Consider the following 25,176-nt stretch of genomic DNA (forward strand, 5'->3'; position numbering starts at 1 on the left):
CCAAAGGTTACAGAAATTGAACGTTTTTTGTAATCTTTGAGCGGTCCGTTCTCAAATTCCTTTCTCCGTTCCTTCTCTCATTCCGTTTGCTCCTTGCCGAACCCGTAATTCCTTGGTCCACTCCAGATTATAATCTTTGCAATCGGTAAAAATGTAATCTTTATTCCCGTTTGTGACACTGTGAAGGCCAAAAATACGGGAACCAATCAGAAATGGATTCACATTGTCTTGACTCTCAGTATAAAGGGACTCTAAGAGAGAAGGGCGGGAGTTTCGCGGGGAGAATTTCCGGTTTCGATCGTAAAGAAATTCGATTGAACGTATCCCAAAAATGGTTTCTTTGAAACCACAGGATGCATCCTCGCTTCTCTGTAAAATAATGAACATCTTTTGCGGGAAATATTCAATGAAATTTCTTTTCGATACAACTAGGAGGCATCAGGTGAAATAAGTTCCTTCTTACCATGGATGGAGCCAGGAGGAAGCCGGTGGGGGTCTGGCTTCCTTGGAAAAAACTAAGGGTTTTCATGAAATAGCGGATTGAAATTTCTATCGGCTCTTAAATAGTCCAATATATTTACAGGTGAAAAAAAGTTCAAAATTGCTCTTGAGATCTTTTTTATTTCCTAAGTGTTAAAAAAAAGGAGCTTTCATAAATTACTTATCGCACTTTTTCGGCGTTTTTACTCCTCCTCCTCCCTCTGAGTAAACTTGCCCCGAATGACGCCCGGTGAAGTTGGAGGGCTCTGTATTCGGTAATTTTTGGCCGTCGAATTTCTAATTTGCGCTCACCGCGCGCAGAATTGGGACATTACCGTCAAAAAACGGATGAGGATGAGCTTGCAAATAAAAAAAATTGTTCCCCGGCCTTTCTTTATCTTTTCATCAAACTTTCACGCATTGCTGCTAAGCACAAATTACGTAATTCAAAACTTGCAAGAGCTCAAAAATAATTTAAGGAGAGTTGATTGAACCACTGACTATGAAGGTGCGAACCAATCTTTCTTCATTACCAGTAATGCTTCTGTAAAGGCTATCGTTACGAGAATAAAATGTCTTGTTTGGGTAAAAACTCAGGTACTAAATAAGAGGCTTGGAGGACAAGCCGCATTAGTGCAGTTTTTGAAAGTATTGAGGTACTGATGATTTCAAGTAAAACTAGTCTTAAGGCAAACTCTGTGAAAAATTCGCTCCAAAATTCCAATTTTTTGGCATTGAAAAGTCAGTTTAAACTTTCTTTCCGCCATGAGGCTCCATGTTATTTCGGAAGTTCAAACACGTATTTCTCGAAATAGCAAAAACTGCACTTATGTGCCTTTATCCTCGAAGCCCTTCAAAATAGCAAAAACTGCACTTATGCGCCTTGTCCTCCAAGCCTCGAGCTAATATCTGTTGGAAAAATTGGTACACTCTAAATAATCTTTCCTTGTGCATAAAATTCTCTTTTTTTCAAAATACGATGGACCAATACAGAGTATACAAAAGTACGAATTTAAGCATTCTAATACGCAATTCTTAACAAACATTTCACGTAGTTTTCTCAACGAGAATTACTGGAATCGCACCAGAAAAAGTCACACCGCTCACGACTGAAAATCACCGATAAAGGACAGGCAGTAAAATCGACGCGAATAAAGAACAGACAATAAAATAACTTCATCTAAAAATGTCGTCATTCGGGCACGCATCAAAAGCTCCAGCAATGGAGGATCAGATTTAGCTGCATGGTGGTATTTCGTCGCTCCTCTGACGTAAGGGCGTATCTCAATTTCCGCATGAGCCCCCAAAAGCGTGGATTCAAATGTAAAACAGGGCTCACGTTGAAATTGAGATACGCCCTTACGTCAGAGGAGCGACGATTTGTCACATTTAAATATGAGCCGAGCAAATTTCCGTTTCGTTTGAATTCTTGCGGTTGATCCAAGCTCAGTCGCTGAGAGTCGTAGAGATTGGGCTTGACCGCGGACCAAAACCCGTAAAAGGCAATGAGCGAGGCTCGTTGAAGAATATTCGATCCGCTGGATCAGAGAGTGCTCAATGTTCAAGTGATTAATAAAACTTAGTAAGGAGTCATTGTTCTCCGCCTTAGCGTGGGAGCGCCAATAGACGGTGCGGCGTACAGAGGAACGTGTCCATGGAAAAACTCGGACACGGTGTGGAAGCTTTAAAAGTTTAAAGCTTCGTCGATACAAAGGTTTAAAAACGGTCACATTGTTTTTCATGTGAAAATTCATAATAGAGGCACTCCTAAATTTAAAAATTACATTTGACAGAATCTGTAAAAAGGGACCTAGTCTCCCAAAAATTCAAACACGGGTGCAAATGGGACCGCGTTGAACAGAAACTAAATGGTGTCTAGTTTTCATGGCAAAGCTCATTCCCTGATTTTTTCCTGATTTTCCCTAATTATCAGGAGCTCATTCCCTGATGAGAAACCGAAGTTTTCTCCTACATTCCAGGGATTTTATAGGGGAAAAGAATATAATTTTCCTGAGTATCAGATATGAATATCGATTTTAATCCATCTTACGACCATTTCTTCGGCGCACATTCAAAATTTTAATTAAAAAATGTTCCTGGTGTTGATTTTATCTGGTAAATGAAAGAGATTCCCGGTTTCTCGAACAGATTCCCTGATTTTTCCCTGATTTTCCCCGTAAATTTTCATTCCCTGATGAATCCCGGTTTTTCCCGATTTTTAAAAAACTAGACACCATGACAGAAAGGAACCAAGCCAAATCAGCTATTGCCAAATTTAATTGGGCGATTTATTTTTATACATGAAAACGGTTGTGCGGATTTTTGTGCAAATTTCAGTGAATTTTCTCCATAGTATAAAGCAAATTCCTTAAATTTTTAAAAAAAATCCGTACAAACGTTCTCTCGTAAAAAAATTAAATTGCCCGGTTAAATTTCAATAGCTGATGTGGCTTGGTTCCTTTCTGTTAAACGCGGTCCAATTGTTGCCCATCGGTTGCGACCAAATAGTGGACGTGCCCTAAAAATTGTGGAGGCTGATAATTTTTTTCTTCTCCTTCCTTCGAAGGTTCCCGATTTGCAACTCATGTGGATTAATGTGACTAAGGCTTACATCCTAAAATCATCCAAATATTTCGCACGATTTTGTGACGTACAACAGCATATTTTTACGATATATTGTGACGAAATAAACGTCTAACGATACAGGAGTATTGTTAGTCAAAAATTTCTTGTCCGACCTCTTCCCCTGCGGGCCGATTATTGAAACTGATGGACAAAGCGATAGACAAAGAAGACATAGGAAGTATGGAGCGATCCTCGACATGGTTGGACATCCTCTTGACATGGTTGGTGCTTATAGACTAACGAAGAAAATGATGGACTATAACTGTCGGGTCTTCAGTGGGTTGCCGTTAGTTAGTCTATTACCTATCTTCTATGTCCATTGCCACCACCTGCTTCCACCAATAGGATTCCTCCAGATCCCTTTTGTCGTCTTTGTCTATAGCTTTGTCTATAAGTTTCAATAATCGGCCCGCTGTGCGGCACTGACGACAAAAAAGACTCATCTGCGATGATGTACGAGTCTTAAACGCCTTGCACTGTCATTTGATCGATAGCTCAAGCCAAACTTTAGTGATCCTGCTGGCCGGACGGTGTGCGGGTGGGGATGGAGTAGATTCAATTAGAGATACGTGAGAAACGAGAGAGGAAGACTGCCGTGCCAAGGAAAAACGCCGTATAAACCTTTAGGCGTTGCCAAGTTTCCTTCGATAAAACACGAATTTCCTGGAAAACTTATGAATATTTTCCTTCCAATTTTTCAGATAATTTTGTTCGCAATTTCACCGAAAGTCCCTGAAAATTTCAAAGACAAATATTCATCAACTTCAAAAACAAACATTTGATTGAAGGAAATTTGGCAACTCTAGAATGTTCATACGGCGTTTTTCCTTAGCACGGCAGAATAGCGAACCACTTTGACGTTTTTGATTCGGCGTCACATCGTGGATCCGTAGGATGCGAACAGCATTTCCGAGAGGTCAGAGAACTATAAGGTAAATATGAATAAGGCGTGGAAATTCGATACCTGAAAGGCACCATTAGATGTAGCTAAAAGGCCAAGTGTTTCTTGCTTTAAAAGAACCTTATTTTGAAAATTTCCTCTAAACCATGGCCTTAATTTCAACAAAGGAAATGTTATTCTTAGGTGACAGGATTCCCGATAGACGAGAGAGAAAGTTGCGCGATTTTAGCAACACCTGATGGCGCTTGCCAGGATGAGAGGAATTTTAGTTAAAGAATGTGAGGTTAGGTACTTAGAAAAGCTATCAAAAACATGACCAAGACATCTGAGACGGATTTGGCGGAGGTAAGCCGGGATTTCTGACTAGAAATAAGCAGGTCTGAGGTATTAACGATCATAAAATAGAGTCGACCGCCAATTCCTGAACAAGGAGGCGCGGACGACAAACCAAAGGTCTAAAAAAAAAAAAAAAAAAAAAAAAAAAAGAGTCAGGTGATAATGACACTTAGTAAGAGGACATAACTACGCTGATCGCAGCTCACTTGGTGACATGAACTCGCTTACTCGCATGGCTCGCTTTGGCTACATGAACATGCGTCAACAGATAGACGGAGGAGAGGCTCATAAAGAAAGTTCAGCATTGGGAGAAGAGAGGTTATAAGTGTCGCAAAGTGCCAGAGAGCGTTTTATAAACAATTTGTTCATGTGAATTAAGGATATATCGACGGTGTAAATTGGCAATTACAGAACTCTGTTTGCGACGTCGCAGACTTTTGTCATACTTTATTTTTTAAACGAGAAACTACTCGACGGCAATTCTTTGAAACTGCCGTGATTTTTCTTCTCTGTGCGAACGAAAATTCTGCAAAAACTTCATGGAATGATGTCAATTTGTTCTCCTTTAAAAAATAACATAGAGGCTGAGATTTTCAGACACCGCGAACGTGTTATGTGATTGTCGACTTACACTGTCGATACACATTTTCATCGGTCCTCTCTTTTTATGGTGAAAAAAATTCGTACACGTTTCCTTAATCATTTTGTCTAAGAGTCCCTCCACGGATAAAGAGAAAAATGGCTATTCCTATAATCGGGCGAACTTATTCGGGAATACAGCAATCCTTTCACTCAGCTCCTTAAAAGGATCTAATGAGAACAGAAATCACGACGAAGGATTCTTTGCGTCGAGAGATTATTCCCAGTCGGTGATGCACGCCACGGAAAATAAAAAATCTGCTGCGAAAGTGAGAACACGAATAATCGCTTAGCAGGCGCACGGATCTGTTTGGATTTGTGTGAGTCACCATAAATGAGTTCGTCTGCGAGTTGATTTTTTGAATAACCTGGAGTAGGCGAGAGGGGAAGGGAAGGGGAGTTCGAATTTTGGGCGCTCAAATCTCTGGAGAAAAAATTACTTTTCCTGCGCGGTGTATGAAAGAGAGAGGCGGCTGACGGTGAAGTCGAAAGTTCACGACCTCACGAGTCTGAAAAATTAAAAACTTTGCCCAACGGCATGATTTTGACGGATTCTAATTGCCTTTTTATACAGTTCACGAAATATTTTGTGCAGGGTTGAGCTGCGGCTAGCCTTCAGATCTCATTTAAGCATCAAATGAAAGTCAAAGTTTTGGAAGAGGACGTGCAAGACACCCGATCATACGAAGGCGTCTTCCTTTTTTGAAAGGTCGAGATTTGTCTATTTTTTCAATTTATAAAATTGCTTGAGATACGAAAATGTAATTGCCATCAGTAAAAATGTGTTACCGTACACCTAACGCGTGTTCAGAACTTCCACATTAGCGCGAGGTATTAATGTCAATAATCATTATGAAATCATTGAAAAGGGAATGAGGTAAAGGAAGAAGGCAAAATAAGGACGGAATGATCCACGGGATATTTTTTATTAACTCGACCATGATGATTTCGGCAGAATCCAATTTCATATGGAGGAACTGTTATTTCATAGCCTTGGCAAAATGAAAGAGTGCAGAGTGATAATTTTCTCTCCATTTTATTAGAACCCATCAAACATGGCATGAATAATTTCAAAAGCATGGCCATGGATTATTTTAGCCCTAATTTGAGAACAGGTGTCGTGATGAACTGGCATGTGTGTATGAATGACATCATTAAAACGGACAGTGATTCATGGTCAACAAAGCTCAAAAAACCGTTAAATTATGTCATAATCGGCGATCCGTATTCCTAAAAATTTTAAACACTGAATAAAACTGGATTAGTTTGACCCTAACGTGTAAGACACTTGATCGAAATGTGAGCGGAACTTCCCTAGAAATCCATGCTTTCTCTAAATTAGTCGATAAATGAAAGTTCTTTGGTAGATTCCAAATTATAAATTCCTTACACAGAGGATAAAACAAGTCGTTCATCGTTTTCCAAACGAAAAAACGTATCTTCATCTCAGTTAATCGACAAAAAAATGGATTTATTCACAGAAAAATGACTGTGCTATTACTGCCGTGTTAAGGAAGAACGCCGTATGAACATTCGGGAGTTGCCAAATTTCTGTCGGTAAAATGTTTAGTTTCCAGGGAAGTTATGAATATTTTTCTTTGAAATTTTCAGGAGCTTTAGGTGAAATTGCAAACAAAAATTGGGAGAAAAATATTCATAAGTTCACCAGGAAATTTTCGTTTTATCGGAAGAAAAGCAACGCCTGAAGTTTCATACGGCGTTTTTCCTTAGCACGACAGAATATCCGGCCAAGACTGTACTGATTTTAGCCTACGATCAGAAGAAATATCAGAGAGGCTTTCCCTCCGAAATACCTGAAATAGGTGATGATGATAGTCAAGGCCGGATTTACTTACTTGCCGCCTATGGACCGCCTGCATTTTGCCGCCCCCTTCTCATTCGTTTTGAAACATCAATGAAAACTATCAAAGAACGTGTCGGAGGGGGAGGGGTGTATTAGACGCGTTTCCTCGTGTTGGACGCATTTTTTGCGAAAGCCCTGTCAACACTACTGGTAAAAGTTCACGGAACTTGGCGCGAAAGTTAAGTTTCGTAAACCTATCTCTGTGTGGACAAGGCCTTCCATTTGAATAAAATGAACGAAAATATTATAAAAGAACACACATAAATGTGGTTTCATAAAATTTTAACTTTCGCCGCCGCGCCGCGCAGACCGCACTGTGTTTTGGCGCAATGCGTGAAGTATTCATGCAGTCCTGTAGGCGCTATGCGTTTCACGCCGACCGCGCGCTGCTGACCGCAGCGAGCGCACTGTCTTTGACGCAATGCGTGAAGTATTCATGCAGTTTTGTAGGCGCTAATATGTGTTACATGTCGACCGCCGCGCCGAGGGTTTCTCCTTTTCATCTCAAGTTCTATTCATCATTGCTCTCTGCGCCGCGCCATTCTATGCCAAATTCCGTGTTCGGTTTCTCTCTTGGTCTTAACTCGACTCATTAAAGATGCTGTCTATTGTATCACGACAGAAAGACGGCAAAATTAGAGATATACTCTCAATAAATGAGAGATTTTGTCACCTTTTTTCGTTTGTAATTTTTTTCTGAATACGATTTTTCTATATAGCTACATTTAAAAAATTGCAAAATTTGCCGCCCCTAAATTTGCCGCCATGGGCCGCGGCTCATGTGGCAACCCCCTAAATCCGGCCCTGATGATAGTAATGAGTTGATGGATTATTCGGGAAAAAGTCGCAGTGTTCCTGACGGTTTATGACATAAAAACTTGAGGAGCTCTGACTCTCTTCTTAAAAGGTTACTGGTACTATACTGTCTGGCAAAACGCCGTATAAACCTTCAGGCGTTGCAAAATTTCTTTTAGTAAATTACAAATTCACGAAAACATTTATTAACATTTTTCTTCCACTTTTTTTAGACAATTTTGTTGGCAATTTCACATAAGGTCCTGAAAATATCAAGGAAAATTATTCAGAGCTTTCCGAAAAAATAAACGTTTTAGGGAAGGAAACTTGGCAACTCTCGAGTGTTCATATGGCGTTTTTCCTTAGCCCGGCAGTAATATTATCCAATTGCTAGACGCCAAAATAGCGAAAATTCAATACTTGTGCTCGGCATCAAAACTCGGGCCACCAACTCACGTTTCTCTGTTCCTGGTTTGATGTGCGCATGGACTATTCACTATTACGACAATGAATACTAAATGCGTATCGTGCTGCAATACGGAATAACGCCATAAGAGCCTTCAGACGCTGCCAAATTTCCGTTGACAAAATACCAATTTTCTGGGTTTGTGAATATTATTCTTCTATTTTATCAAATAATTGTATTCGCACGTTACTGTAAAGTATCTAAACATTTGATGGTAAAATATTCATTGCTTTTCTCAAAAATAACTTTTTCAACGAGGGAAATTTGGCAACGTTTGAATGTCGATACGGCGTTCTTTCTCAGTACGTCAGAATTGGGCAATGCCAGTTTCGAGCGAGTTCGATTTTCCCTTTCTCTTCCACTTTCATTCATGCACGCGTCTGAGGGGCGATTCCGCGTTTATCGAGGCATGTTTTGATGCGTGTTAAAAAACGCACAAATCGGAAAAATGAGGGACAGAACCGGAAAAAAATCATGACACAAAAAAAGTAAATTATACGGATTTATCCCCTGATCAAGATACATTTTGAGATTTCTGAGCCTTCACGTTTTTTCAGGCACACAACACCAAAACGCAAAAACCAGTCGCTTTTTATTTAAGTTTGCATTTAATTTCGAAAAATATTTCTCATATTTTTCAGAAATTCCATGAAATATTCCACATGAAATTTTAAGATTTTATTTTTCACGAAAAATTGCAACCCTGCTCGCGCATCATGCAAGCGGAAATTCGAACCACACCAAAGCATTGTATTGCCAAAGGCTGACAAAGCTGTATAAAACATAGTAATTGATTGAAAAATCGAGCTACAAGCCAAAATCAACGCGTATTATTTCAAACTTATGAGCCGTGTTGAGCCTGTTCATTTTGGCTTGCAGCTCGATTTTTTTAGAGTCCCTTTATACTGAGAGTCAAGACAATGTGAATCCATTTCTGATTGGTTCCCGTATTTTAGGCCTCCACAGTGTCACAAACGGGAATAAAGATTACATTTTCACCGATTGCAAAGATTATAATCTGGAGTGGACCAGGGAATTACGGGTTCGGCAAGGAACAAACGGAATGAGAAAAGGAACGAAGAAAGGAATTTGAGAATGGACCGATCAAAGATTACAAAAGACGTTCAATTTCTGTAATCTTTATTCCCGTTTAAGACTCCATGAGGGGGTGTTGTCTTGACTCTCAGTGTAGACTAGTATAAAGGGACTCTAGTCTTGACTCTCAGTATATAAGGGACTCTAGTTTATTTTGGCTTGCGGCTCGATTTTTTAATCAATGTCTATGTTTTGTAAAAAAGCAGAGCTCACTTACCACGTGGAACATGCGGAGCGTTCGGAGGCTCGTCGTGACGGGGGAGACCGCCGTTCATGCGCATGGTGACGGGCGAGGGTCCTGGTCTACGACTCGGAAGTCCCGGGTCCGGGTCCCACCCTCGCTTCGACCGGTCGCGCTCCTCCGGTTCGGTTCCTCTTCCTCACGCGGCAGCGGCCCAGCGGGGAAACGTCAGCATCCCGGGCCGCGGCACAGCCGGACACCCGCACCGCCCGCTCCGCACAACCGCACCGCGCAGCTTTCACTCGCCTCACAATGCCGCCGCCGCAGACTCCTCCCACCTGCACAAATCAAATCCCGGTTTCAGCACATCCACACTCCCACCCACAATCTGTGATGCAAAGCTCCGACGGAGCCCCTCATCATCCTCATCGACCACACGGTTGGACGGTAATCCAGGATTAAGCGTAAGGTCTAAGAAGATATATGAGGATTGCGCGAAAAACGCACAAGAATTGCGCGAAAAACGCACAAGGATTGCGCGCAAAACGCACAAGGATTGCGCGAAAAATGCACAAGAATGGACCACTAGACAAGGTACGAATTTCAGCATTCTGATACATGCTTCGTAACTAAAATTTCACGTATAACACGATGTGCACAACAATAATTACCGCGATTAACTCCTTACGAAGATATTTGGACGTATTTCTATCAAACGGAACTAAGCGCCAATTTGAGTTCCTTCTGAGGAATTTAGAATCTCGGATAGCACGTTCTATCAAACGGACCTAAGCGCCATAGAAAAGCATTGCGAATATAGGACGCCCGATTCCGCCGCCAATCCAAGCCCCCCTCTACCTTCCTCACCCTATGGCGCTTAGGTCCGTTTGATAGAAATACGTCCGTTTAATGATTCTTGATGCGTGAATTCAAACCACCCGCTCATGAAAACTCAATGTTCTACGTGATTCACATCGCGCGCTGAACGTTATCAAGACAGTCTCTGCGGTATAATCTGGCAATCTCAGTCTTGACGCTTTGGCTCAGGTATAGCAAATTGCTTATAGTTCGAACACCACATGGTGGGAAATGAACATAGCTCGATTGAGAAGCTTGGTGAAACCGTCGTAGTGCGCGATTTGACTCACGTAGAGCTTCGAGTTTCTTGTGAGCGGACAGTTCGAATTCCTCGTAACCAATGTGAAACAAAAACGTTAATATTTTTGTTAGGAGTTGGTTTCAGTAGTTTTCGTGGTGTGAATCGTGTTCTACGTGAAATTTTGGTTGAGAAACATGTATCAGATTGCTTAAATTCGTACCTTGTCTAGTGGGCCATTGCGCCAATAGAAACCTCAACATCTGCTACACTAGCGTCCTACGGGAAAACGCCGTACGAACATTCGAGAGTTGCCAAATCTCCTTAGATAAAATGTCTATTTTCGAGGAAAATTATGAATATTTTTCCTTTAAACTTTCAGAATCTTAATAGGTGAAATTGCGAACAAAATTATCTGAAAAATCGGAAAGGAAATATTCATAAATTTACCAGGGAAATTGTGTTTTATCAAAGGGAATTCGTCAACGCCTGAAGGTTCACACGGCGTTTCTCCACGGCACGGCAGTACAGGAATGCGCGAATTTGAAATGAAGTTAATTTAAGGTAGAAGTTTGGCAAAACAGAACACAGTTGGAAAATACACGCATTTTTATGTTAACGCTAGTTTAGTTTGTTGACAAGTCATCGGTGTCTTACGTTCTGATGATGAATGAAGTGAAATTATTGAATACTGGTCGTGGGTAAAAACTTTCTTAACCCAACTTTTCTCGGAAAAAAATTTTAATCGGAGGTGACGAGGCAAGGTGCGGGAATACTCATACGGCGTCGAAACACAACATGGGCCTTTTGAGCTCCACTATTCGATGCCGCGATTATTCTAACGCGAGTACGAATTATCGCGCCGAACACAGTGCGGCTGGTGTTAAACGTATATTAGCGCCTGCAAGCCTGTAGGAATACTTCACGCATTGCGCCAAACAGTCCGGTCGGTGTCAAGCCCATATAAGCGCCTACATGACTGCATGAATACTTCTTGCATTGCACCAAACGCAGTGCAGTCGCGTCAGTTGGCGGAATGCATATTAGCGCCGACAAGACTGTATGAGTGTTGTAGGACTGCGTGTCATCATTCTTGACTGTCGACTCCAGTTTTTACCACAATCTAAGGGGAAATATGTATCCTCATTGTAATGATTCAGGAAATCGGATGATATTTAATAATTTTTTAATTACATTAATAGAAAATAACCTGATTAGTGCTTCTTCGTTGAATATTGAATATTCGCGCAAACATGTGAGTTATCCGTACCAGACAAATTCGCGCAATCCTGTGCATCTCCAAAAAGGTAAAAAAAAGGTGCATTCGCGCAATCCTACCTCAGCCAAGTCAGATTCGGAGTGTATTTTACTCCAGCGGGCTGATTTTTGAAATTGATAGACAGAGCTATAGACAAAGAAGAAATAGGGAGTGTGGAGCTATCCCATTTGTTGAAACGGGTGGCACTAGAGTACCTTTATAGACAGAGTATGGCCATTCGTATCTTTTTACTACAGGAAAACTGTTCCGCTTTTTGATTGGTCAACGAGTTTTTAGGCTTCATGATGCTCTTAGGGCCGTAAATAAACAAACAAGATGCGGCAGGCCTCACCGTAACAGATGCGCTCACCGTACATCGATGAGAAGCTAAATTTGACAATAATTTCAATTATGCGGAAGTAACAATTTAAACTAGCATATCTACGAATAGCACACGAAAAACACATGAAAACATTGTTAAATTGCCTTTCACCTTTATCACAGGAGGATGTAAGATGTGCATAACCTCAATCTTGCTTGCTGATAACGGCCATCTTGTTTGTTTATTTACGGCCCTGAGAGCATCGTATTCAGCCATCGCTCGCGACCAATGAAAAACTGGAACAGAAATGGCCATACTCTGTCTATAAAGGTACTCTAGGTGGCACTTAAATACGAAGGGGGAAAATTGTGAACTACCTGTGGAGTCTCTTGTCAGTTGCTGTCAGTTAGTCTATTACTTACCTATTGCAACCACCCGTTACCACCGATAGGATCGCTCTACTATGCCTCTGCCTTTTATATCGATCACTTTGTCTATCAATTTCAATAATCAGCTATTACAGCGTGTATAACCTTGTCTTCACAGGACCCCAGTGAAAGATCTCACTTGCGAATTTTGGAAAAATATTGAGTAACTCACTAATTACACCGGGTTAAGGTTCACACTCCACACCTGATTAAATCCAACATGAAGTAAATGAATTAAAAACCCTCGAGAGAAAAAAAAGAAGAAAAAATATTTGCTACTGGTTCGGATCCGTCACTCGGTCGATGGGATCGGGGCGACATCACCGTTCTACCGCATGCAAAAGAATTATAAGTACGGATTTATGCTAAAAGAAACTATGTTGCGCACAAAACCTATGAACATAAGTTCTTTCAGCATTAATACGTTCATAATGACAACGGAGGAGACGCGAGGAAACAGAAAAAAAAGGTGGATCGTACTGCCTTGCTAAAGCAGAACGGCGTATGAACCTTCAGGCGCTGCCAAATTGCTTTTAGTAAATCACGAATTTTCGGGAAAATTTGTAAATATTTTCCCTCCAATTTTTCAGATAATTTTTTCGCGATTTTATCTGAAGTTCCCAAAAATGTCAAGGAAATATATTTACAGCTTTCTTGAGCAAATGAACACAATATCGAGGGAAATTTGGCAACTCTCGAATGTTCATACGACGTTTTTCCTTAGCACGACAGCGTAGATCCGCAGACAATTAGGCAGCGGGAGTTGGGGTTCGCCATTAACGCAGTCAGCACGATAAGCTATCATGGAAATTAAAATAATTTCTCCTCTTCCTCCATCATTTTCTCTTAATCTCGTCCGAAGCGACATGGCTGGGCTGCGCTGCAAAACCGACGAGCTTTGGACGGCACCTAGAGACGGAATTGTGGAATTTCAGCGGAAAGCACGCGGCGACGCGACCGAAGCCCCGTTAAGTCCGTTAAACAAGTAAAGGGTAAGCACTGTAGAGCTAAGGAAGAACGCCGTATCAGTGTTCAAATGTTGCCAAATTTCCCCAGACAAAATATTTATTTTTGAGGGAAGTTATGCAGATTTTCCCTTGAAATTTTTCGGATACTTCGGATTGAAGTCCGGGGAAAATTGTCTGAAAAATTGGAGGGAAAATATTCATGATTTTCCCATTGCATTCAGTTTTCATTAGGGGAAATATGGCAACGTCTGAAGGCTCAGACGGCGTGTTTGCTAAGCGGCAGAGCAGGAGGCGGCTGCGCGGACTTGTATAAACAGTAAATAGAGCCCGAGTAAGCGATGACGTTAAAATCTTACGACACGAGAGCTTGAGAACTGATTTTTTTGGGAGCTATTACGTCGAATTTGACGTCGTTCGGAACTCAAATGCAATAAATGCAATTAATAGACAAATTTCACCAAAATCAGCCAAACGACGTTGGACGTTGCCTAATTTCCTCTCTTTTATTTTCTTTCTTCTGGTATTTTTCCCGATTATTTTTGATAATTGAGGGAAAAATCATAAGAGGTCTCAAGGCATTACCTCATTTCGTTTCCTGGAACTAACAAAATGAAACATAGGGAGCAATTAGATAACTAAAATTAACTTTTAACTAATTGTAAGATATTTGTGTTTCTTGACTCGTGAATTCAAACCTCATGCTCATGGAAACACAATCGTCTACGTGAGTCAAATCGCATACTGAACTTTACCGTGACAAATACCGCGATATGAGAATCTGGCAACTTCAATATTGACGCTTTCGCTCAGCTAAGGCATATTGTTTAAACTTTGAACGACAAAGGGTGGGAAAGGAAGAATTTTCTATTGAGAAGCCGGTCAAAACTGTTGTGAGGTGCGATTTGACTCGCGTAGAGAATTGAGTTTCTGGTGACCGGGTAATTAAAAATTCCCGTAACCAATGTAAAATAAAAGCGTAAATTTCTTAGCTAGGTGTAATTATCAGGAATTTTCGATACAAGAATCGTGTTCAAAGAGAAATTCTAGTTAGGAAACATGTCACTGAAAAAAATAGTCCTGTTCACAGGGCTCCTGCACTTCTTTTGTAACAGTCACAAAAGCTTTCGTTGTGAGGACAAAGTATACTCTGTTCCCACGGTCGAAGTTCTGTTCTCACAACAGCAAAATTCTGTACGTGTAACAAAGAAACTGCAGGAGCCCTGTGAACAGAAGGTACTGTCTTCAGCAACAACTATTTTTTTCGGTGATATCAGAATGCCTAAATTCGTACCTTGTCTAGCAGTCCATTCACTGGAAAAAAAAAAACATATTGGATCCAGAGTCCAGACTCTTGAAAACATTGACAAGAAAAAGGACTCTTGATTCAATCAGATTTAAGCTTAAATCAAAAGGAAATCCGCTTAAATTAAGAGGCTTGGTTCTTGATTTAAGCTTAAATCTGATTGAATCAAAAGAGTATTTTTTCTTGTCGATGTTTTTAAGAGTCTGGACTCAAGATCCAATGTGTTTTTTTTCCAGTGTCGGCCACTTTTCTATACTCTCGTTAAAGTCTCCGGCAGATTTTACCGCTTAGCCTTGATGTAGTAGTACCTGGGTTCGCCAAGACATTTTTCGGTCGATTGGCCATTTTTCTATACTCTCGTTAAAGTCTCCGGCAGATTTTACCGCTTAGCCCTGATGTAGTAGTACCTGGGTTCGCCAATACATTTTTCGGTCCATTGGCCATTTTTCTACACTCTCGTTAAAGTCTCCGGCAGATTTTAGCGCACAGCCCCCTGATGTAGTAGTACCTGAGTTCGCCGAGATATTTTTCGCGAGCGAGAATCGCTACACCCGACGAACTCCACGCGGTCGACAATAATAGCTATTCGCGAGTCGACCCGCGCGACGGCTCTATGAAATAGCGACTCGCGCCATCGTTGGGAGCGCGTGTCCCATGCGAAATGGTTAATGTGAGTAATTAACATTTCGAACATGGACCTTGGCGTCCTATCCGCGTTCGCCCCCCCCCCCCCCCCCCGGCTCGCGCGCGCCCCATCTTTCGTCGAAGCATTTAAATCACGCACCCCTCTCCCTGGCGAGGGGACCCCGTCCTGGCCTCAATCCTCCCGCCCTCGGGAAGAACGTCGTATGAGCCTTCGAGTGCTTTCAAATTTCTACTCATAAAAACCGGATTCCTTGAACTTTTGTACAAGGTGTTTGCTGAGGACAGGGTGTCTACTAAAACAGGCCGGCCAAAAACATGGTGTCTACTTTTCTTGGCAAAGCTCATTCCCTGATTTTTCCCTGATTTTCCCTGATTTTCAGGAGCTCATTCCCTGATGAGAAACCGAAGTTTTCTCCTACTTTTCCGGGATTTTCTTGGGGAAAAGAATATAATTTTCCAGAGTTTCCGATATGAATATCGATTTTAATTATTCTTACGGCCATTTTCTTTGGTGTACATTCAACATTTTAATTTAAAAAATGTTCCTGATGTTGATATTATCTTGTCAATGAAAGAGATTCCCGGTTTCTGGAACAGATTCCCTGAATTTTCCCTGATTTTCCCGGTAAATTTTCATTCCCTGATGAATTCCGGTTTTTAAAAAACCAGACACCATGGCCAAAAATCAGTACTCTTACAGTACTTTTCCAGTACATTCTCAAGAAATCCAATACCTTCTCAACAAAAAAATTCCGTACTTTTTCAGTGCTTCCAATTAAAGAAATTCGAAAATTTTCAATTTGAACTTCTAGCTCAAATTGAGACAAAAATGACAAAAAATGAAAAAAATGAAAAAAATGAAAAAAATTCCGGACTTTCCTACGGAATTTAAGCACTTTTTCAATACTTCCGGCCCGCCATTAAAAAATCAGTACTATTTCCGGGAATTCCGGATTCGTAGACACCCTAGAGGAGGGACGTCGTATAAACCTTCAAAATTTCCGAAGTTCTACTGATGAAAACCTGGTTATTGCGAGATTTTGTACTAGGAAGGTGTTTATTGAGAAAAAACGACAAATGGATTCAAAATTTATGCAAGTGAAAACGAGATTTTCTACATGTTTTATACAGGATGTTAGCTGAGGAAAAATTTCGTAAAACATCTCGAACTTCCCATATTTCTACAGATAATAACCGGATTTCCTCGAGGTTCATGCGGGATATGAACTATGAAGAAAAATGACTTATGAATCTTCAAACGCCTCCAAGTTTCTACTCATAAAAACCTGATTTTCTCCAGATTTTGTTACACAGTGTTCCAGGGTTGAAGCGTCAGATTGCAGGGACATGTAGTACAATAGGTCGAAACAAGGCTAGTTCATTTCAATTATTTTACAAGAATATGACAGGAAAATTTCTGTCCCGAAAAAAAATTCAGATTTTTGCATACAATCAGAGGCGAAATCAGTGATAACTTCAGTCAGAAACTCCCAATAGTTTCTAAGTAAAAACTCGAATGAAATTTTTACTACGAGGAAGTGTAATTAGGCTCTGCGGTCGGAATTACACAATAACTACTTTTTTCATGGAATTTTATTCATAATGTGTATGATCTAGATGGTCAGAAAATTTCAAAGAGAAATATTCATACCTTGTTCCGAAAATACGTAGTTTATTGAGGGAAATTTGACAGCAACCGAATACCGATACGGGATTTTAACTTAGCACAGCAACAAGCCACTCGTACCCTGATTCACCCCCTGCCTTCCCGTGTCATCCCCTAAGACATCGTTTCAATTCCGACAAAATAACATGACCGAACTCGTGGCTCCGCCTTCCCAGGAACGTATATCGACTCGGGCCCTGGGTTGCTTTGAAACTTGACTTGCGCTCTTTCAAAAACAAAGCCGCGATATGAACAGCAGTGCTGCACTTGAGAATATTTATGACGGTGTTAGATTCAATGCAGCGTGCACCGGACATGGCTAATGAAACACTCCAAGCACGAAAATTCACCTGAACAAAGTGCAGTTAATTTTATTGATATAAATCCAGCCGGGGAAGGGGAGGGTACAGTGACTTACTGACGTACTTGTTTGTCTTGAAGCTAATGTACTGTGCATTCCTTTTCGCCCGGAGTAGCCACACTCTTTTTATTCCCCGAGACACTTCTTTATTAAAACTATGTAATCATTGTAAAGGCTGTCCCGAAAGAACTGAGACTAATACTGTAACTTTGAAACTAAGGCAGCTAGAGGGTTTATCTTGGTTACGTTGAAAAGAATTTTCTATTGAATGCCACTAAGTTCGCTTCATTAACTTTAAGATTCGCAAAATTGTGAAGGTTTGAAAAAATAATAAAAAAAAAAACTTCGCAAATTTTGCACTATTAGAATGAACTTGGTGAAATTCAATAGAAAATGGGTCGTTCTTTTCAACGCAACCAAGATCAACTCTCTATCTGCCTGAATTCAAAAGTTAAAGCACCAGTCTCGGTTTTTTTGGGACAGCCTGCGTACATGTTTAAGTTTTGTTCTTATTTTAATGAAATCAATGCCTAATTAAGATATTAACGTTTCAATTTTACATTTATTATAGGAAATTCGAATTGCCCGGTCACAAGAAACTCAATACTCTACGTGAGTCAAATAGCGCCTCACAACGGTTTTCGAAGGCTTCTCAATCGAGCACTGTTCCTCTCCCAACTTTTATCGTTCAAAGTGTAAACAATTTGCTGTAGCTAAGCCAAAGCGTCATGATTGAGGCTTCTATATTTTCGTATTGCAGAGACTGCCACGGTAACGCTCAGTGTGCGATTTGACTCACGCAGGCCACTGAGTTTTCATGAGCGGGAGGTTTGAATTCACGCGTCAAGAAACAATGAATATCTTGGTTAGGAGTTAATTTCAGTAATTTTCGTTGCGCGAATTGTGTTTTAGGTGAAATTTTGCCGAAGTAACATGTATCAGAATGCTTAATTTAGTACCTTTTCCAGGGTGTCTACTAAAACAGACTGGCCAGAAATCAGTACTTTTACAGTACTGTTTCAGTACATTACCAAGAAATTTAGTACCTCCTTAACAGAAGAATTCAGTACTTTTTCAATACCTTCAACTGACGAAATTCGAAAAATTTCAAAAAATTGAATTTCCCGCTTAAATTGCGACAAAAATGAAGAAAATTCCGGACTTTCTTGCAAAATTTCCGCACTTTTTCAGTACTTCCGGACCGCCCTTGAAAAGTCAGTACTATTTCCGTACTTTCCGAAAACTCCAGACTTTGTAGACACCCTGTTGTCTAGTGATCCATTTCCCCATGAAATTCGTTTTTCATTGGAGAACATATGACGTCATCTGGAGGCTCACACGGCGTTCTTCCTTGGCACGGCGGAATACGTCTCCGATGACTGTATTTGGACTGCATTTTGCAATTTGAAACTATAAATTCTGGCTCATCTGAAAAAACACTTATGTGCATAGGGAAACTAATGGCACATACGTTGTTTTTTAACCGGGCCAGAATTTATAGTTCCAAATTGCAAAATGCAGTCCATACGACGTCATCTGGAGGCTCACACGACGTTCTTCCTTGGCACGGCGGAATAGGTCTCCGGTGACTGTATTTGGACTGTTGGCTCTATTCTTTTCGCGCTTGCACCTGCGATGCTCATCTTCCTGGCTACGCGGCGCGGCTTGCGGACGACCTCTGCGTCCCGTCTGTTGTCTGAGGTCGCGGAAAGAGGTGAGACGGTAAGTCACGGGTCGGCGGGAGGGGGTGGGAGCGGGACCGCGGGAACCGTCAAGGTTGAGCAGGGGACGACGACGCCGGCCGCGCCGTCGACGCAACGTCGTCGTGCCAACAGATGTCAAGGACCGAGCCCGTAGCACTCCCGAGTCCTGGATCCTGGACTCCGGTCGGGAACGGTCCTCAAAATCAACGTCCGCTCAAGACTCACCCGCATCTAGGGCCTTGTCTCCACGGGACGTTTCACGGGATTGGTCCCAGGGAAAAATCCCACTTCCGAAGTTGGGGAAAATATTGAGTTAATCGATATTTTTCCCAGTACCAAGTATGGTTCTTGTACCCTAGGACCCACTGAGAGAGGAAGAAGAAGTGTAGACGAATTGTGTGATATTTTGTTGATTACTCCATTGTTCATGTTTGTTTAGTTAAAATAATGTGTCTACTTGTCAATTGAGTGCAATTATTATTTTAATCCTGGTTAAATACTCGACTTTAACTAAGTTATCTTCCCCCGCAAACTAGTCGCAGGGCCGTATGAACCTCACGTCCCGTGGAGACGGTGAAAGAGATCGGTCATGCGCCCAAGAAATCGGTCATGGCGCCTCGAAAATGCAGGCTCTGCGCAAACGTGGCCCCTAAAAATCCCTCCCCCCCCCAAAAAAAAAAAAAAAATCCTAATTTTTCTGTTAGGTGATTTTTCGAAATTTCTCCCCAGTGACAGTTACCAGCTCTGTATCTAAAACATATTGCGTCTAACTTTTCACTAATTACGCCGAGATATATAAGCAAAAAGCCAATCTGTCCCCTAAAAAATCGTTAATGGCCCCTAAAATCGAGCTTGGTGCGCCACATGGCTCCTGAAAGTCCTAAAACTCAAAGGTGAGTTTCGAACACCGGTACGGTCAGTATGAGTCCGTGTTACGCGTATAAATGTGCCGGTAAGACTGTTCGCTCCGTTCGCCGGGTGTTCATTATCCAAACAAGTTGAGTTTTAGGATTGTTCCGTTTGAAGAGACAACGAGCAAATTTCGCGAATGTGGCAGCATGCGTAGCGGCAACCGCCGAGAGCGAACAATACCGCGTGACGACTGGACGTGACGCACACAGCAATCCACGCCCTCGCCTCCGCGGAGAAAATTGCCGGGGCGCTTTTCACGGTGTCCAGCCTCGACAAACTAGAAAATATTCCGGAGGAAAGGCACCACGAGTTACACCCAGAGACAAGAGACCCTCCACTGGCCTCTTAGCGACAGGTGGAAGCTTTTACTTTCGGGGTTTCAACAATTCCCCATGGACAATTATTAGGGAGCAACAGTCATCACCCTATTGACTGTTGACTTACCTACATGGTCGATGATGAGCTTCGGATGACGTCATGAGCCAAACAACTTTCCCAAACGTCGGCCATTTTCGGCTTGTTTGCAAAACGAAACTGCCAACACGTTGTTGAACATCAACCATGTAGGTAAGTCAACAGTAGAATGCTGAAGTCCCGAAAGTAAAAGCTTCCACCATGGCCAAGATACTAGTGGAGGGTCTCTTGTCTCTGACCACGAGTTACACCTCACAAAGTAAGGTTAGCCGTAGGTAAAATCGTCACCTTCCAGGCAAAGTATCACAAGCGCCATGCGACGTTTAAAAGTTTCCACCGCTATTTTATTTTTTTACAGAGAAATAGTTGGTTGTAGTTGTCCGAAAATTTCACTGATTTTTTTTTGTGCTGCCCATAAAATTCAATGAAATTTTCGAACAGATTCAACCAATAATTTCTATGTAAAAAAATAAAAAGGCGGCGAAAATTTTTAAACGTCGCATGGCGCTTGTGATACTTTGCCTGGAAGGTGACGAAATGACGACGGATCGTGGGTGCTTCCCAGAGACAAGAGACCCTCCACTAGTATCTTGGCCATGGTGGAAGCTTTTACTTTCGGGACTTTAGCATTCTACTGTTGACTGACCTACATGGTTGATGTTCAACAACGTGTTGGCAGTTTCGTTTTGCAAACAAGCCGAAAATGGCCGACGTTTGGGAAAGTTGTTTGGCTCATGACGTCATCCGAAGCTCATCATCGACCATGTAGGTAAGTCAACAGCCGAAAATAGGGTGATGACTGTTGCTCCCAATAATTGTCCATGAGGAATTGTTGAAACCCCGAAAGTAAAAGCTTCTACCTGTCGCTAGGGAGCCAGTGGAGGGTCTCTTGTCTCTGGTGCTTCCTGGAAGCTACGTAAAATGTTCTTGGACGTATTTCTATCAAACAGAACAATGTGCATGCAGGTGGGAAAGATGGGGTGTGCTAGTTCTGCCCTGCTAAGGAAAAACGCCGTATGAACCTTCAGGCGTTGCCAAATTGTAATATGTATATGATAAAACACGAATTCTCTGGTAAACTTATGAATATTTTTCTTCCAATTTTTCGGAGAATTTTGTTCGTGCTTTGATCTAAAGTTCCTGAAAATTTCAAGGAAAAATATTCATAATTTTCCTTAAAAATAAACATTTCATCAAAGTAAATTTAGCAACTCCCGAATGTTCATACGGCGTTCTTCCTTAGCGTGGCAGAGTTAGTGCTCGGGCCATAAGAATGAATATGGGAATGATAAAGCGCTAGTGACGAAGCCGTCGCGGCGGCTCGGTGACGGATTCAGCCTCAAACTGAATAGATGTGTAACTCCCCTAAATGGACTACACTTTGCAATAAGGAACCACTATTTCTGCTTCATTTTAGAAACAACATACATGCTATTGGTTTCCCTATGCAGAAAGGTGCTTTTATGGAAGAGCCAGGGATAGTGGTTTCCTACACTGAAAAAAAATTCTCGGCGTTTTTACCAAGGTCCGTTGGTACCTTTACCATCTCACTTTTTTTACCAATCATTGGTAATTTTACCTAGACAGACTGGTAAGCTTACCTAAAAACCGGTATTTTTACTGTTTTTTCAGGTAAGAATACCACTTTTATTGGTAATCAATTCCCGGTAACTTTGTTATTTTATCTCGGTAATTCTACCATAGTCGATAAAAAATATTGGCGTTTTTACCAAGGTCCAGTAAAATTACCGAGAAAGTTCAATAATTTTACCGAGATTTCTCGGTAAAAATACCAATTCCATAAATGGTAATTTTACCAAGAAAAACTAGGATCAAATAGAACCCTGAATTCTTGGTAATTTTACCCTTTTCTTAGTAAATACACCGAGATTTTTTCTCAGTGTATTGCAAAATGCGATCCAAATGGACGTATTTCTGTCAAACGGAACTATGTGCATTAAGACATGAGCCATGAGACCCATGAGAATATATGCATACCAGAGCTCACGTCATAATGCACATCAGTTCTATTTGACAGAAATACGTCCAAATAATGGAGAGCACATTTTATCTCTGTACAAAACTGATCCTTTGACCTCTCTTAAATTTTCTTCAACGGATAAAATTGTTGGTTATACGAGACCAAATATCAAACAAGAGACATTTTAAGCACATACACGTCGGGACGTCGGGGCAAAGCAATTAAGCGAGATTCCGATTCCGAAACGAGAGGTCAGAGCAGACTATGTGCACCGCGAGGTTGCGAGCCATCACACTCGAAGTGAATTTTCTCAAGTAAACAACCTGCCATACTAGGCTTGTTCTGACATGGCGAACGGCCTGGTTGCCATAAGCGATTATGGAATAACTTTCGTATCGGAAATGTGAGGTAATAAATTGATTATAGAAGATGAGTATCCAATCCGAATTTCCCGCGGAACTCCGCGAACCGCGACAGGAAGGAAAAACGCACGGATGAACAGATCCCCAGGACGTACACAGAAACTATGAGATGTCTGTTCTGCCGTGCTGAGGAAAAACGTCGTATGAACCTTCAGGCATTGCCAAATTTCCTCTGATAAAATATGAATATCCTGGTAAACTTATGAATATTTTTCTTCCAATTTTTCAGATGATTTTGTTCGCAATTCCATCTAAAGTTCCTGAAAAATTCGAGAAAAAATATTCGTAGCTTTCCTAAAAAATAACCATTTCATCGAAGGAGATTTTGGCATCTCTCGAATGTTCACACGGCGTTCTTCCATGGAAAGGTAGCTGTTAGACCCGGTTCAGTTACCTCTTGTTGCAAAGATTTGTCATCTTGTTAATTTATTAATTTGAACAACACTCCGAGTACCCGTGGGCTGATTTTCAATTTATCAACGGTCATTCTTTTCTTTTTGATTGGAGGATAAGAGTGGAGGTGTTGCATGTATGAGGAATTTGCGATTTGACTGTTGATTCATATGTAAAAGATCGCGAGAAACACGATGGTGCCACTGGTTTTCTCTGAAATCAACTCCCAAGCTCAAAAAAAGCTCTCAAGTTGAGGCCAAAATGGAGGGGATATCCCACGCTATCCTGAGAGTCCCCATCCACACCAAGACAAACTCTCTATGCAATGACAGGGAGCAAATACATTGACAGGGCTGCCACTTTATTTGGGGACTCTAAAACTGAAGACGCGGCAACCCTGCTAATGTATTTGCATGGAGAGTTTGTCTTGATGTAGAGGTGGACTCCCAGGATAGCGTGGTATATTCCCTCCATTTTGGCCTCAACTTGAGAGCTTTTTTTAAGCTTGGAAGTTGATTTCAGGGGAAACCAGTGGCACCATCGTGTTTCTCGCAAACTTTCACAAAAGAATCATCAGTCAAATTGCAAATTCCTCACACATGCAACATCTCCATTTATTAACGGTCATTTTTTTCTTCTTGATTGGAGGATAGGAATTCAAAGTCAACCGGCGCTAAAAAGTTTTGGTTTCCATCATCAAAAACTGATAACACCTTGGAGTTTAGGGCTTTCCCCTATTTAAAATCCATGCTGCGGCACGACGTCATGAGGGAAGCCAAGGTATCTGACAAAAATGTTCTCAGTCAGGTTGAAAAAAATTCTATCCTCTTCCCTTCTTTTAAAAACACCGGCGCCACATTGCTCATGCTAGACCACAATGTTCCCTTGACCCTTACGCTCACCTCTGCCAGCAAAAAAGTAGCGAGTGCCCTTATTAAATCATAATCACTCATAGTGCGGTAGACCGCAATTTGAACGCCATCTTTATGGCATTACGATGCTCGCAATACAATTATTTCTCTTGCTCCCAGTGTTGAATTGAACCAGTAGATCAGGTACGAATTGAAGCATTCTGATAAATGTTTCTTGACCAAAATTTTACGTAGAGCACGATTCGCGTAGGAAAAATTACTGATACTAACTCCTGACAAACAGAGCTATGCCCTAGTCGTTTGTAGAGGAAGAAGACGACCTCCAAACTAAGATATTTGATCTCGATTTCGGTGCTCCGGCTCCGCTGTAGCACGTTGTTAACACGGCGAGGAAGGCACATTTCTGGATTAGGAACCCTGCCAAAGCCGTTGTAAAGCGGCATTTGATTCAAGTAATCCATTGTTTTTCTTCTGAGCGGGGAATTCAAAATTTCTATGACCAACAGAGACTAAGAACACTAGTATCGCGGTTAGGAGTTGATTTCAGTAATTTCCGTTGCACAGATCGAGTTCTTCGTAAAATTCTCTAATAGGAACAGGTCAATGTCCAAAGTGCGAAACCACGTGCCTCCGTCGCGACGTTGTAAACTTCCTGTCACAGTTCATCGTTTCATTGAAAAATTAGTCAACAGACATTTTTTTGAAAATTTGCTTGATTTTCTTCTCTGGTGGACTAATATTCTGTAAGTAAGAATTTCAAACTGAAAAATTGGCTTGTTTCTCTCAGCAAAAATCAAATAGGAGCAGAAATTTGAAACACCGCATCGGAGATACGTGATTTCGCAGTTAGGAGTGTTAGGACATCGACGTATCAGAGGGCTTACTTCGTACTTTGTCGACTGATCCATTCACTCCTAACAATCGACAACAGCGGCTAGAGGCGTGAATGATCAATCATCGATATTTTCCCATTTGAAACTAAAGAATCGATTATGATGGTGTTCGTCGAAAACACCCTCTTTATCGATACTTTTCTATAGGTTTAAGTGG

General features: G+C 41.3%; 1 protein-coding gene across 2 annotated transcripts in view; it reads right to left on the bottom strand.

Annotated features, from left to right (window-relative positions):
- The window catches only part of LOC109035334 (echinoderm microtubule-associated protein-like 2), a 152,413-nt gene that overhangs the window by 116,974 nt on the left and 10,263 nt on the right, over positions 1-25,176 (bottom strand). The window contains exon 2 of one of the 2 annotated variants that reach the window (XM_072302747.1): positions 9,419-9,720. The exons of the other annotated variant lie outside the window; for it this stretch is intronic. Coding sequence (XP_072158848.1) covers positions 9,419-9,482 — 64 coding nt within the window. The 5' untranslated portion in view covers positions 9,483-9,720. The remainder of the gene's footprint in view (positions 1-9,418; positions 9,721-25,176) is intronic. 2 annotated transcript variants of the gene reach the window in all.

Source organism: Bemisia tabaci, chromosome 7 (genome assembly GCF_918797505.1).
Source record: "Bemisia tabaci chromosome 7, PGI_BMITA_v3".
NCBI classification, from domain to species: Eukaryota; Metazoa; Arthropoda; class Insecta; order Hemiptera; family Aleyrodidae; genus Bemisia; species Bemisia tabaci.